This window comes from Xiphophorus maculatus, chromosome 21, assembly GCF_002775205.1.
Source record: "Xiphophorus maculatus strain JP 163 A chromosome 21, X_maculatus-5.0-male, whole genome shotgun sequence".
In the NCBI taxonomy this organism is placed as follows: domain Eukaryota; kingdom Metazoa; phylum Chordata; class Actinopteri; order Cyprinodontiformes; family Poeciliidae; genus Xiphophorus; species Xiphophorus maculatus.
In genome coordinates, this window is record NC_036463.1 from 11637041 (window position 1) to 11653362 (window position 16322).

The 16322-nt window shown below is 37.2% G+C and overlaps 1 protein-coding gene across 1 annotated transcript in view; it reads left to right on the forward strand.

The window, feature by feature from the left end:
• The window catches only part of c21h8orf34 (chromosome 21 C8orf34 homolog), an 87290-nt gene extending 71640 nt beyond the window's left edge, over positions 1–15650 (forward strand). The window contains exons 12-15 of the mRNA XM_023326729.1: positions 2358–2848; positions 6595–6691; positions 13757–13792; positions 14602–15650. Of these exons, the coding sequence (XP_023182497.1) occupies positions 2358–2848; positions 6595–6691; positions 13757–13792; positions 14602–14609 (632 nt within the window). The 3' untranslated portion in view covers positions 14610–15650. The remainder of the gene's footprint in view (positions 1–2357; positions 2849–6594; positions 6692–13756; positions 13793–14601) is intronic.
• The last annotated feature ends 672 nt before the right edge of the window (positions 15651–16322 follow it).

The following is a 16322-nucleotide window of genomic DNA, read 5'->3' on the forward strand; positions in this document are numbered from 1 at the left end:
AAGATTAAACTCAATCGTATCTCCATAAGGCCTACCTTACACCGAAAGCCCATCTAAAGTTAAAAATGTAAACGTATTGTCAAATAAAAATGTAGATTAACTCTAAAAACTGTGTGGAAAACATCTGTAAACAAAGTTTTCCCCCCCTAAGTTTAATGATGGGTAGCACTGCAGACATCTTCTACTTTGCATACTAAATGGACATTTGTCAGTGAGCAGCAACATGTGGTTCATATTAGCTTGTGGAAAATGTTGTTTGCATGGGAGCAAAAGCACCATTCACTCAAAAACAAGGAAGTCGAGGTTTATGGAATACTTGTCATGCTTCCTTTTGTTATTTACTCGACGCCACACATACACAGTTTAGGACTCACTCCTGATGACTCACTTGTGAAATTATTCCTTGCACATGATAACTCCCAGACAGTTTTGTTGAAGACAAGATTGCCAACATTTGTATCAGAATCATAACAAATAAGGAGGGAATATGAGCCAGATGTTGATCCCACAAGTTGGCAGAATCTGGTCTTTCACAAACAAAAATTGTTTCTAAAACTAGCAGAGAGGCAAACAAATTAGTTGTTGTCATGAAAGGGTAGAAAAACTTCTTGCATTCTGTGCTCACTGCAGCTCAACTTGGGAGGTTTTTTTTTTGTTTGTTTTTTTTATTACGGGGAACCTGAATTTACCACAGTTGACGAGGTCTAGAAATATTGTCATCCATAAACCAGAAGAAGGATGAAAGTAAGCAAGTCTCGCCCTCTTCAATGCTCAGTAAAATTTGTGAATCATCTGTCCAGTGGGACGTAGACCTGCGGTTTTTTTATTTATTTTTTTCCCTTCTGAGTTATGATCAAAAGCAGGACTGACGTTATGATGGAATCTTGGAAGATAATTTGATCAGGGATTTGTACAGAGTATTACAGGCACCGTTACGAAGATCTGCAAACTGAGTCCAAATGTCAGTAAAATTTTTGGAAGAAAGATTTGAAAACAGAAAAAGCGATAAGAATAATCTTTATTAAAGTTCAACATGGGATAAATTATATGTATTAATCCAGCTGGTCATGAATGGGTGGATAAAATAAGTCAAGATGTTGCATCATATAGCATTGATATCTACTTTAAATTCAATGATTTGAATAAATCTGTTATTCATTAGAAATCTGTTTTAAATGATTAAATCTTTTAAGCAAATTCATGAATTCACATTAGTAGAAGGAAGGAGGTTTTGTGTATTTCTTAAGATAAATTTGTAATCATTAACATTGTTCCACTTCAAATAAAAAAAACTACACAAATAAACCACTGAGATCTCACAATCATCAGGTATTAAGTTAATCTTTTTACTTAGTCTCTAAGAACCGCCTATTAGAAGTGAAAGAAACACAAACTAGAAAACCGATTTTCAATTTTTCTTCATTGAAGTGAGAAATTAGTAATGCAATTAGGGAAAAAAGTCTTGCTTGAATGTTATTCCTGAACAGCTAAGTGGCTAATAAAAGAAAAACATTAATTGTAACAAAATCCACATAGATGAGAAAAACAAACAAATAAATATGCAGTAAATCAGTCCTGGTTCTCACTCAGGCAAACCTCCATCTAATTCTATTCATCTGAGTCTCAGAGCTCAAGTGCCTTGGGGCGCTGGCATCTCGGAGTCCAATCATTAGGATCCTCATCAGCCAACCAGTCAGACTTTTAGGAAGCGTATTGCCAAGCTGAGTTGAAAGTCAATCAAAAAAGGGGATTTTTTTTTTCCTGCATTCTTTGCACTTCAGAGAGTTTCAAGAATCCAAGTAATCAATCATCTGTTTCCACATTTAAGGTTTCAGACCTACAACCATTTTATTGAATGATTTCATATTTTTTTTATATTTATTATTAAATATTCTTAAATTAATAATGGATTATTTTAAAAATGTATCTGAAACTCTAATGACTCTAATGAATTTAGTTGCTCTCTGACATATTGACACTCAGATCAAGCTCTACAGGATGATGAACATAGAAACATTGGCATTTTGAGGTTTCAGTACGCTGTGTGTGGAAAAGGGATTATATCTAATCAAAAGGTTGGTCAAAGGTATTTGGGGGCGTTTAGAAAAATGCAGTTAAATGACGTTAAAGGTCAGGTTTGTGGTGCTTATACACACCATAATTAAGACGTTAAAATATTATGTTCTTTGGTATGTTTTTTTTTTTTAAATCTTCAACATAAAACATTTAGTTATTTTTTTCTGTCATCTTGTAGATTTTTTTTTCATATATTTTCTTTTGATCACTATTTGTAATATAACATCTTTACTTTATGTTTAAAAAAGAACCTTGAAATTGAGACTCCTTTTATTTTTCAGAGGTTGAGAAAGACCTGGCCAAACTGGCAGAAGTAGGAAAGATGACCAGTCGGAGCACCAACAATCCACATGGAAGTCTACTCCACACCCCACTACGGCACCGAACACTACCAGACACTCTTCCTCTCACCAGCCTCATCTCCAGGCCTCAGTCTCCAGCCGGTGGCCTCTCAGGCAAGTCCTGTGGTATTGGCCTCCCCTTGCTAAGCCCCAAGCCCACCTCCCTATCCATGTCAATGGGCAGGACCCCCAGCAACCCCAGTAGCAGAACTCAAACCCCCAGAACACCCAGCAGACCCCTGACCCCGAACAGCCTATTGACGCGCTCCTCCTTTAACCCTGGCACTCATAAAGAAGTAACATTCCGGAGGTCAAGGAGCCGACCTGTGACACCTACAAGTCAGCCGCCACTTCCTCGACCACTGCTCACCCCTCCGGGATTAAGTACCACAGACAGCCTTGGTGCCAGCCTTCGGGCGTATCTGTCTGAGGTAAGACAGCAGCAGATGAACATTTTGACTTTAAGCACACTGATATCAATGTTTATCCATATCTTTTACTACAAATGTCCAAGAAATTGTGTTAAGCTGTATGTTGTCCACTCTTTTATAAACATTGAAAAGACAAGTTAATCGTTTATATACTGGAAACAAATGCCAAAGGAATCCCACTGCCTATACATCATGTCTTTACTTGAATAACCACTGCTGTGGTTTTATACTATAGACAATCTCAAAGTAATGCATAATTGTGAAATGTAAGAAAAACTTACCGGTATGTTTTTTTCACAGGTGTCTTTAAAGGGTGGTATGCATTTGTGTTCAGTCAGTACTTTGTAGAAGTAACTTTTTCTTGACTTACATTTTCATGACTTTGCCCATCTAGAAACAGGTTTTGCCTTTTCTTCTTTACAAACATCTCAAACTCAGGAAGTTCAGATAGAGAACATCTCTTAACATATAGCCTTGGCTGTGTGTCAGGCACATTGTCCTACTGGAAGTTGAACCTCTGCCCCAATATTTTGTGGGAAACCTTAAAGTTTCTTCCAGAACTGACCTGTATTTACCTCTATCCATCTTCTTATGAACTTAAGCAGCTTTTTGTGTCTGTTGAAGGAAAGTATCCCCACATGCTAATGTTGCCAGCTCCTTGTTTCACTGAAGGGGTTATTTGTTTGAGGTGTTGTACAGTTGTCCCTTACTTCTATTTTTTAAACAATGGATTCAACAGCGTTCTGTGAGATATTGAAAGCTTGAGACATTGATTTATATCCTAATTCTGACTTAAAGCTTCTCCACACCTTCAGTCCTTAAGCTTTTTTCTGCTGTCTTCATGGTTCATGCAGTTCATTACAACATCTGAATTTAGTTTGCAAATTAAATTCAGTGGTGTAGAAATTAGTTGAAGTAGATTTTCTTAAAGGGGTTGTGAGAGTAAAAGAGGGCTAAACACAAATGCACAGCAATGTTTTTTAGACGTTTGTTTCTTTTAAAAAAAAAAAAAAAAAGGTAATCCCAGTAAAATCTATTGAATTTTCTGTTTGTAACGTGACAAAATGTAGAGAAAAAAAAGGAAAAAAATTAAACACTTGCACAAAACATTATAAATGTAAATTCTTGTTTGACAGACAGGATAATCCCTGGGTTTCCACAAGAATTTCCTGGAAATAATCATCACAAGACTCCAGAAAGTATAGGCTAGGCAAACAAAATGTCCACAAACAAAAGGACCACAAATTGTTATTTTTGCACTTAGTTTTTGTATATTTTCTTAACCTTTAGACAGAGGCGGTCTAGCTGTTTACTTCTGCCTCTTTAGCAATCCTTGTGTCTGTCTGTTATGAGTAGATCCATGTGTGGACCATAGATACTGAAGGAAAGCACATCTTCTCTAGACAGCAAATAAAATCAGTGTTTAAATTGAACATCGGTTTGTATACATCTGTGTAAAAAAAAAAAAGATAAATTTTACACATGCTGTTTAATACACAGGATGCAGCTATTGGTCATGGCTTAAAAATATTTTCTACTTCAAAGCTATGGAACACCAAGAGTGAGAAGCTCGGGAGAATTAACAGAGACGGATTATGACTGAGTTCGTGCACAAGGCAAAAACGTGCACACTCTTCGTGTGGGGTTTCATGTAGAGCCGTGGAGGTCTGTACAGTAGGATGTCATTTCATTGTGGAAAAATGAGCCTGGCATTAAAGAGGTGTTTTCAGAGGGATTTCTTTCTTATTTTCCTTTCATGATCTACTTAACAGGAGCCCTGTTAAATACGAGCTCTTTCTTGAAGGCTTTCCTAATGACGGGCAGGGGTTTTACAGTCCCTTTGTATGCAGTTTGACAGTTACGCCAGTTGACACTTAGTGACATTATCCAAAACATTATTCCAGGGTGCCCAGTCTGTTTTTATTGGGGCCACCTGTTCACTTGTAAGACTAAATCCTTTAAACGAAGGCCTGGTTAGAAACTGAGAAGAGGCTGAAACCCTATACAGTAGGAATGAAAAGCGGTCAGATTTTCTTCTTTAAGTTATTATTAGTGCAAAGCATTTTTTTCCCCTTAAATAAATGAATTTGACAATTTTTTTAAAAACAAACATCTGGAATAATTTGTTACTCCGGTTTAATACAATTATCCAAAAACCTTACTTTTAGATAATTGGCTTTTCTAAATTTCCCTTAGGTTTGCGTGTGCACGTTTATGCGCGTGTGGTTGTTTGTCCTGTGTGTCTCTGTGTTGCCCTATGATGAAGTGGTGACCTGTGCTGCCACTCGCCTAATGATCGCTGAAGATAGATACTATCCCCCCCCAGAAAAAGTGGGTATAAATAATGGGTGGATATTTAAAAATGTATATTTTGATATGTCAGGGTTTGTTTGTTTTTTTTTAAATGCAATGAACACATTTTTCATTACACTTTTTTTTTAGTTTCTATTTAGAGATGCCCATGTCATTTACTATTTGGAAGAAGGCTCTTTGTTGCATGAACATTATTTAGAATCTGAATAGATACTTTTAGGCATAATTCCTCAAGAGCTGCACATTTTCTCGCTTCTTTATAGTAAACCCATTCTACTAAGAGATGTGCAGCTTGCAGGGCTGCAAATAAATGTCATTGATTCAAAAGTTGACACAAGCTCTGCAAATGGAGACAAATCTGACCGGGGCTTAGTGTGGCAGAACCGATTAAAGCCACACCTGCAGAGAATGAGCTTAAAAGATTGTAAATACCCTGCTTGGTCCGATTGGTGTCGTTTGCAGCTGCAACATTCAAATAGTAGCGTCAGAATTTGCCAGTATAAACATCACCACATTAATCCATCCTGTCATCCACCATTGTTTTGGCTGCTTATGGTATAATTTTGTCTCTTTAAAACCACAACACACTCATCTTTGGATGGTTATTTCCACCAGGATGATGCCTCATATCATAAGACCTGGTTTCTATGCTCAGGTGCTACTGATACTGATATCTTGTTAGAATATACCACAGAGAATTACAACAATTCTGAACCAGAAAAGGGAATCAATTGAGTACTAGCAAGGCTTACCTGATACAAAAGTGCATGCTTGTATTGTACTTATAAAAACGTGAGAAAAGTGTACTGTGACTTGAGGTGTCATAGAAACATTACAGTTTAGGTTTTGTGTTGACAGCAGCAGCACAGACAGAAGATTTTGTAGTTTCCTTAATTAAGTCCTTCAGATTCTGAATACACAAAGCAGCTTCAGACCGTCAAACCACCACCGTGCTCGGCTGTTTTTATTTTCCTAAACTGCTGTTGGTTTCAAAAACTGATTATTTGGGTTTTTTCTTATAGTTTTTAATGTTCTGTAGACTAACTTGTGCTTTTCACATTGGGGTTCCTCCTTGAATGAAATTTTTGCGCAGTCTGTTTCTTATTGATTAACTCTACCCTTTTGTATTCGCTCAGAAAACAGAAGAAAAGGGCATATATACTTTTTTATATTTTTTTACATCACGGTAGCATTGCAGTCTTCACATTAGCTTGTCTTTACATTTTATACTTGACCTCAGCTGTTTCTGAAACTAAGTTTTAGGCCTTACGTTTACATTTTAATGGCTACTTAAGCCATAAATTTGTCTGACCTTAATTATGGCCTTTAACGTGTGGCCTGACAAACTGAGATACTAATAACAGTCTCTCTCCTAGCATCCATATTTCTGTCTTGCATCAATTCTCCAATGTTATGTCCTTTGTCTATTTCAGGATGAGTTTTACCAGCAGCTTCAGGCCATCAGACAGCCCTGGCATGTTCCCAGTGACACAGACAGTGACATCATGGAGCCTCCTGAACAGGATAAAAGTGAGTCACCTATCGTCTTTCTTTTTTTTTTTTACTTCTCTTTGCATCCAGGTGCTTGTATGATGATCAAGGTTTCTGTTCCAAAAGGAAGCAGTTTGCTCAGTTTTTGTGTCTCCCTTGTGAATCTGCATCTCACAAATCTGCTCCCATAATGATTTTACCTTCCTGAAGCTCTTTCATTTTTTATCTTGAAATGTGAGGTTTATTTCACCATCTCACTTTACCCCAATAAATTACCACTGCATTAAAGTAGCAAAACAAAATTACCCATTGTAAATTTTTAGCTGGAACATGAGCAGAATATTTTCATACTTCACCGTTGGGGATTCTAACAAGGGATGGAAGGTTTTCATGTGAAATTTCCTGTTTTGGCCTCATTGGTGGCATGTCTGTATCAAGATGTAGTCAATCCACCTGAATGATTGTTGTCGAACATCATAAATCGTTCATAGTAAAGCTCTGGCTGCAGCACAACAAACCCAAATCCATTAGCTTCGACTGAGGTCTGCCCCCTCCTCTGACATTCTGGTTCGTAAATCATACAGATGCATGAGGCCTCATGGTCCAATAGCCGGGCCTCAACAGAGGGAAACTAAGTACTTCTCAGTTCTTTGTGATCCAACCAGAGCTGTCAGGTTTGTGCTTGTTTTAGCGCTGGTTAATGTTTAGCTAAACATCTCTGATCCTTTGAGATATGGGTAAGAATTTACAGCCTGGACCCTCTCTCAATGAAAAATGATATATTTCATCATTATTTAAGGTCTTGCTCCAGAGCTTATTTCTGGAAGAGAACAGATTTATTTGAGCAAACAAAAAACACATGGAGAGGAATGTTTTAGAGCCTTAGTGCAACACCTGCCCAAGTAGGGGATCTAAAGCAAAGGCCTTAATGACTTTGAAGCCAGATGGGTTTCTTCTTAATTGCTAAACAATTACATATGATACTTCTACAAGTCAAAAATATTGTAACTATGTTAATTATGCCATCAAACACTTCGAGCCTACAGTGCCTTGCTAAAGTATTTCCACCCCTTGAAGTTTTTCACAGTTTTTCACCTAAAAGCCACACATTTCAGTGTATTTACTAGGATTTTATGCGATTCACCAACAAAAATAATGCATAGCATGTGACTCTACCAGCCATAAGAAGTATAATAAAGTTTGATGTTGCTATTGGCCTTCATTTACAGCAATCTGACAAGAAAATTGGTAGAGATTCAAGGAGAAGCATTTACCAAATGCCTTAGGCCGGGAGTCGAACACGTGGATGGTTGCATTGAAGACTAACTCCTTAATGCCTAAATTTACATAGAAAACTAATCAAGATTTTGTTTTCAAGCAGAAACTGGATTCAGTAGAAATTGTTCACTTGACTGTAGCCCATATCACAGGTACAAACTTTGGGTGTTGGCAACATCAAGAATAATTTGGCATATAGCAGCTGTACTATTTTAAATATTTCAGTGTTGGGTATGCAGATTATTGTTATTGATGTTGGTATCATTGAAATAATAAAGTGTTTTGAATAAGTTTTCATACTGCAATGCAGTGCACCCCTGGTATTTCCAGGTGTAATGGACCACATCTGCACAGGAGCAGCTAAAATCCATAAATATTTGAGACCTCAAACACTTTTAACTGCCTATTTAGTATACATTGATAATGTCTACAGTTTGCCTTATTTCTACTTTTGGGGATCCAGCCTGTAAGCACAAAGGGAAATGCATACCATTCCTGGATTGGCTGTTTTTCAAAAGCCAGCCAATAGCATGTCGAGTAGCATTGCACCAAAGTATTTCAGGTTCCCAGGCTGCATTCTTTTTCAAATATTTCAGATATCCTCTATTCAAAAATCTGTGAATTTCTGTGGATTTTTGGAGTTGTGCTCCACAGAAAAATCCACAAATACTGAACAGCAAGTATCCGGAGCTCCATTGTATTGCAACCAGATATAGTTCCTGTGCTGACTCATCAACAAATTATCCCACCTAAGCTGTGCATCTCTCCAGCTTCTCCAGATTTACCATTAGCCTCTTGGCTGCCTCTCTGGATAATAAGCCTGTCGGCTTAGGAGGACGGTCATGTCTTGGTAGGTTTTGCAGATGTCCTAAACTCTTTTCATTTTCAGATGATGGATTGAACAGTACCCTGTGAGATCTTCAAAGCTTGAGATATTGCTTCATAACCTAATTCTAATTTAAATGTCTCCACATGTTTAGTTTCGTCTTTCTCCTGCAGTCTTCATGATGCCATTTGTGACGCGCCACAGTAAAACCAGGAAATGGAGAAAAAAGCCAAAATGGAGAAAAAAAACATTGTTGGACTATTTGTATTTTACTTTGTGTAAAGATGACTCTGCTTTCTTTGTGTTTCAACAATACCTACATATCAGGAAACCCCCTTTTCCACAGATGTTGAAAAACTACTTTAGTTCATATTAAAGTGTTAAACTTAAGTATCGTTTGTACTTCTATTTTCTAGAGGATATAAACATGGGATTCACTCTCTAGAGTCAAATGTGCAGCTTCATGCTGTGACCTGAAGGCAAGAGATAAAAACATCATTTTCCAAGAAAGTTGTAATTGTTGTTTTTCCGGGAAGTATACTAGTCGAAGTCATGAAGAAAGCACTCATGTTTAAATTGCAGCTTAGAAGGTTTTAAAATGGTAGGATTTGTGTTTAAATGAAGCTTGTTTATCTGAACTGTTTCTTTGTGTGAGGGAAACTCCCAGCTGATTAACATACTAGGCTCCATTGTCTGTTCACAAGCTCTTGTCATTGGTTTTGGCTAATAAGATGAAAGACTGAAAGAAACGCATGGTTAATTTGCACAGCCAAGACATCACCCGACCCCACATTGAAAAAAGAGACCCTAGCTCAGCTGTATTTATAGGTCCATGGCAAATTCTCATCTATATTTGGCCAAGAGCCAGTGCAGATCACTTGTTCTGTTGTGGTAAATGCTACAACATGCTATTTTCTTGATTTTGCCAACATATCATCTTCATTTTTTTCTTATTTCTGTTTTACATTATTAGAAGGCTTAGTATCAACATGTTCTGAATGTCAATGGATGCTGCACTACTAGTATCTTGTATGCTGCAATGCAAAGCATTATATTCCTTCCAAATCACAAGTTCACACTACTTTTTGTATCTGTTGCATAACATCTCTACAAAATACAAAACAGTTTGTGGTTGTAATGTGACAAAGTTTGAAAAAGTACTTTGGTGAGGTGCTGTATCCCAGCTCTAAAGTGGAAAATCTTTGTTATAAATTTTCACAGTACTTGGGGTTAGTCAAAACATTTATCTTTTTCACATTTGCCATTTAATTCATTCCGTATTTACTTTTTTCTCAAGCGAAAATTACAACCAGTGTAAATTTCAAAACCAACCTTTACAGTCATCTAACATGCTTGTCAGCACCTCTTGTCCTGGACCAGTGTTCTGCATCGGTGCTTGGATTTTTTTTTAAGCCATTAGCCAGACCACAATCTCCACATTTACGTTGTCTCATGACTTCGGTTTGTTAATGAATGAGTCCAAAAAATGATGTATGCATGAAATAAGAATTGTCCTTGAATTAAGTGTAACTATGCTTTTACAGTAAACAAAGATCAGTTACTCAAACTGAAAATTGACTGCATGTGGGACTCGCAAGGACAGCTTTCACTGACGTTATGACACAAGAATTCTAGCCAAAGGAAAGATCAAGCAGGCAAGTGGTTGTCACATGGAAATATAACCCCTCTGACAAGTTTCTCTGGAGGGTGGTTGTTTTGCCAAATGCGTATCTTGCACAATAAATGGATAGGTTTTCCTAATAGCCTGTGGGGGCCTGCTCTGAGCCCTTGGCAGAGCAGAAGTGGCACATTGAGAAAGGATATTAAGCACATATTGAATTAGATGTGGCTCAGAAAGTCAGAGAGAGAAACCCAGCAGCCACAAGTCGTGACAAAGCACCTTATGGCGTGAGAGAAGCCCCTTAGGACTGTGCTCTCAAATCTGGTTTGTATGTCTTTGTGTGAGTGCATGAGAAGGATGTTATTAGTCAGGGGAAAACAAGAAAATCATCTTCAGAGGACACATTCAACCCTTTAATCAGATTCTGTAGTGTTTTCCAGAGCAAGTTTTATGCTTCAATGGGTTGTGACACCCGTAGCTGAAAGCTTTATGTTCAGTTGTCTGTGTTGGATTCATTACTCCCAACTGTTAGTTGGTCAGACTTTCTTGTAATCTTTTAAGGTGATGACAATGTAAAGATAAAAGGCATTTTATATTGTTGAGGAAAATGCTGCTATGCTGGTCATTTCTTCTGTGGGACTCATTGCATATCCTTTAGGGCAGCATCAGACAAGGCAACCCCGTTCTGTCCATCAGTTGATAACAGATATTCTGTATAGCTTCTGCTTTGCATTTTCTTTTCATGCCAATATTGTACGGTCAGATGATTGATATGGTAATTTGTGACTGGTGTTTCTTTCCCTCTTTAAAATAAAATGTACTAAATCATATAAAAAATAAGATCCATAACTAGGACACAGGAGGATATATCATAGTTTCATATGATGCATAAAACTATATATGAGATAAAATGATGTATGGATGTAAGCTTTGAGTTTAAAGCTGTAGAGCTTTTGAACTCAAAAACTAAAACAGCTTTTGAGTTGTTTCTGCTATTCAAAAGCTGCAAAAACGTAGTAGCTTTTGAGTATTAAAAATAATGCTAAGGAACAAAGATAAAAAATTAAGTCTTCCGTTGTGTTTGGAATTACTTCCAGATACTGAATATCAATATCCTATAGCAACAAATGAAACAAACAACTGTTTGATTGGTTTATTTTAGAAAGAGATGAAAATATTTGTCTTTCCTTATGCCATTTTCTCCGTGAAATATCACTTCACATCATGAGTGCATTTAAACCTTCCACATAGATTCCCTGCTGACGTGTCCAAATTGAGACCTCCGTAGTTGTGGAAAATCCAAAGTTATTTCCTGTTATTCTACAAACTTCCACAATGTTCTAATCGCATATCCCACATTACACATGAAGGTTGCTCATTTTTTCTCACTAGCTGTGTGTGAAACCGGCTATTTCCTGCACATCCGTAAAAATACCTTAGACGACACGCACAGTGAAAATATTTGTTTTGTTCATTTTTATTGGCCTCTTGAGACCCTGCATAGTCTTCATTATTTATTGCATTCACAAGTGGTTTGTGTTACTTCATTTGCCTGTTATCAGAAACAGGTTTGCTGGACATGTAGCAGTGTTGGTTGCTTGAGGTTAAACAAGTCCTCGAGAGAAACACACACAATCTCTGCTCTGGATAGCCTAATTGCATATTTGTTAAGCCTAAATTCTTGGCAACAAATTACAGATGTGTATGCTTCTGTCAATTTTAATTCTCTATTTTTTTAGCTCCCCCTTCACACTGACACTGTGTTGTGACATTAAAAATCCACCAGGAAGGAGATGATCTCTGCAGGTCTTTTGAGGTGCATTAAGAACAGTTTGAATTCACTATAATTCAATAAAAATCTTTATTTGTCCCCAGTATAGCATGATAGTTCCTGACAATTTTAAGTATAAACTAAAACTTCTACGGCGAAATGGTGATGACTTATTATGGTACCGGCATATAATGGTCCTGGGTGCTACTTAGAGAAAACTGGTAGCTGGAGTGACTGTTTATTGGTGACATTTACCCCACATGCACCAGATTAATCATCTGAAGGTTTTAAGAAGGATCTGATTTTTTCGAAGGGCGCAGCCTGGTCCTGTTCACTCTGCACTGGCAACTCTTCAAGTGGCTAATTATAGCCTTCTTGGCACCACAACTACTGTAGTAGCATATCTCCAAACAGTTGAAATGAACAATCATGATCCCCATAACAGTAAATACCTTGGAAGTGAGTGTATGCTGGTTAACTGAAGGAAGTCATCTTCTTTATAAATACTCAAAATCAATCTCGACTTTAATTTCAGGATGGGGAGAAAGGTAAAATTTTTTCCACACACTGGTTTTCTCAGAAAATCACAACATGACGTCATTAGTGCGCTGAAACAGAATCGCAGCAGATTTATCCAAAGTAAAAGCTGCATCTTTGTGAAAAGTTCTGAACTTGGGAGCATCAACACCCGATGATCTTGCCAATCAGCTAAAATTACCAATCCACGTTCCACATGACAGTCACTACAATGCAATGATTAGACTTCTTACAGTACATAGAGATCTGTATGCTCTTGACTATCACTGGTAAGGTGTTCTCAGCGGAGGCTAAGGGATTACACATTGAGAAAGTGTGCACTGTTGAAATGCCATTGTATTTGTTGCATTCTCAAAGAAAACTAAAGTGTAAATAAGCACAAACAGCAGCTTGCAGATTTATAATAGTTGTTTTGCAGAGTTAAAAAAAACACTTTTTGTGTCCATGTTGCTTTTATAGAGAGATCATTTCAAAAGAAACCCCTCATCTGCATGCTCTCATGCTATTGAGAAACAATGGGAGTGCATACCTTTCCACATCAATGCTGAAACTGATGGTTGAGGGGCAAAATAAATCCTCCCATATTTACAAGGAGTTTCTATAGCTGGTGAGGAAAGGAGTTGGTGCAAATGTATTGCTTGTGGAAGTAGCGTTGTGATAGGATGGACAGATAAGAAGTAAAAATATAAATAAAAAAACAAGATTTTGGCCAGTATCAAGATATGAGTACCATCATGCTTGCCGTCACATAGGAATTTATCCAACATTTAAATTGTCATGGAGGTTCTGAGGACACTGAAGCTGTTAATGTGGTGTAAAGAGGATTTTATAATTGGCAGGAGGACACTCATGCTATCCTTAAACAATTATTTTGTGTGAAAAAGAAAAATATTGAAAGGTACAGCTAAAGCAAACGAGTCATTTAATTCTTTCTGTTAAGGTTGTATGACTTTTCTCGCATTTCTCTCACAAGAGCAACACATTTTTTTTCTTCACAGTTTTAGCTATTCCTTAGCATAAATGAACTCTGGTGACTCCGATGTGTATTTATTTATTTTTTTCCCCCCATAGGTTCACGGGATACCAACAAAAGATCCGTGTTTTCAGGTAAGAATCTTTGTTGTTGATTGAGAAACTAGAGCCTAAAATCTGAAGAGTCACTCTCACGTCTAAAAGTGTGTAATTTGAACTACAAAAAGACAACCAGTACTTAATATAAGCCACCGTCTTAAAATGAGAGCCTCTGCATCTTTACATGACCTCATTTGTAGAGCCACATGTTATCCAAATAACTGCCGATGGTTGACTTGCCATCCTCCACCTTCGTTTATGGCCCAGTGGAATACCGTTACAGGCTAAATGGAGGACACAGAAGCTCTCGAGCCCGATTGGCCGAGGCCGCCTGTGTGTGGAGCCGGGAAGGATGATGCTCAGTTCCATTAAGTCACTTTGGTTCTGAGTTTACACGCGACAGACAGCGTCGACTCCTAGCATCAACATTTGGGAGAAGGAGAAAGTCTGTCTGGTTTGAGGTTGTCTGTGGCTCCCCTTCTTGTGGCTTCAGAGGTGCCCACAGTTCCCAGTGTGAGTGTGCCAGTCTGGAGAGAGATCAGAGAGCTGGCTGCTGCTGTTTTGCTGCTGCTGCTGCTGCTGCTCCTTGGATATCAGAGACGCCAGAAGATTGCCACAGCAACCAAACGCAAAGCTCAGTGCAGTCCCAGAACTCTTCCATATTGTAAAATCTGGAGACTGGAATCTCCTCTGAAGTGCCTCGTTTTCCACCTCACATTTTTCTATTCAAATATTAAATACCTCTTTTATGATAATTACCTCAGTTTCTTATTACTAATGGTGACTAAATGTGGCTCATTCAAGTTTCCAGGAAAGTGATGTTTTTCTCTTTTGTTTTTCTACAGGCCTATAGTGATGAAAACCAGAAGACTTGATCCAATCAAACAGTTATGCAAAACACTGGATATTTTGAATAACAGTTCAAAGATAATTATTTTTGTAAAGCATATGAATGAATATAACACAAAAGATTGTATACTTTTTTCACCCTGTTTCATAAACATTGTACTGTAAATGAATGATCAACAAAGAAAATCTTACTTGAAACTAAGGGAAATGCTGTTTATTTTTGTTTGCATTGAAGCATGATATTGAACTTGTGTATAGAGACCAGTAACAAGAAGCATTTCGTTCCTAATGGACTCCTTTTCTAGACCTAGTGCAGATTTACACTATCAGGACAGCACACCCATTTAATGAACGTGTTTATCGACATGGACTGTTAAAAGAATTTGTGCTTTTCAGATAGAAAAAAAACAAGTTGTTGAATGGAATACATGGAATGCTGTTAAATTAATTAAACTGTTTTAGTGCACTTTTGTTTTTGTCCCTAATGCTTTGTTTTTCCTACATTCCATTTTCCTATAATTTCCACTTCTGTTTAAGATAGGTTTAAAAAAACGTGCGGCTGTTTTAAACAACCTGTATTTAACTGAATAAGGTATGAAGGGGACTTACCATAATTTCTGGACAAGCGCACCTGAAAATAGGGCGCACCCACTAACTACAACAAAGAGAATAACGTTTTACCTGTAGTGGTTGCACTTGTCTGGAAGCTACAGATGTTGGAGTTACAACATGAGATAACATAAGAATTTTTATTTTAATGAAATGTTTACACCAATACGTGCCGTAAATGCGTTTCATGCCTGTAACTATGCTTTCAGAGTATATTACCAACTTCTTATCACATCACATGGAGGAATTTTTCCAGTTTTCAAAACTTTGGCTGAAGTTCCATTTGTAATTCCAATTTTCTGTAAAGCAATATATTATGGTTTCATCCTATAGATTCACATCAAAACAGCCATGAGAAGAAGTCTGTCCAAGGTAAAGGTCCAAAACGACATGACAATAGTTGTTGAAATTTTATTCTCTCTGCTTGTTTAGAAGACGTAAGAGTATTTATTAAACAAAATCCATCAAATGTAATTATTTGACAGTGTGGTCTTTTTGTGACACTTTTGAGGACAGATGTGCTGGAATATTTATACAGGAGTATTAATGAGGTAGACTTTTTTTAAAGTAGAAAAAACATATTTTAATGGCAAAACCACCTTCAAATACAAATTTGTCAGTATATATGAATATTCAACTTTGTTTTGCTTGAAATATTTACTTTTTCTGAGTACCATATTTTTAACCCTCTTAGTACTTCCAAAAAGCATTAGGAAATGATATCTTTTATAGCTTCTTTGTTTTTGCAGGGCTAGGGCTATGGAGAAGGTTGAGGAATTAGGTTTTCATATCAAGTCCAACTGAATGTCATTAAAGAAATTAAAAAAATAAATAAGTGTTTTTACAGTGTTTTCTGAATTAGGCTGTTTTATTATTTTGTAATATGCTAACATTATGCCATAATGCAGCCATCTTCCCTTTATTGATCTGCACCAACTTCTTCATTGAGGAAGCAATACCCACCAGCCTTGACAAAGTAAGCAGTCACTTGGACAATTAAGAGACCTATGCCACAATTGTGTAAACTGATTTTAGCTCTGCATTTATTTATGCCAGTCTCTAGAGTTACAGAGAGATTAGTCCTACTTGTTCTGAAAACTGCTCGATT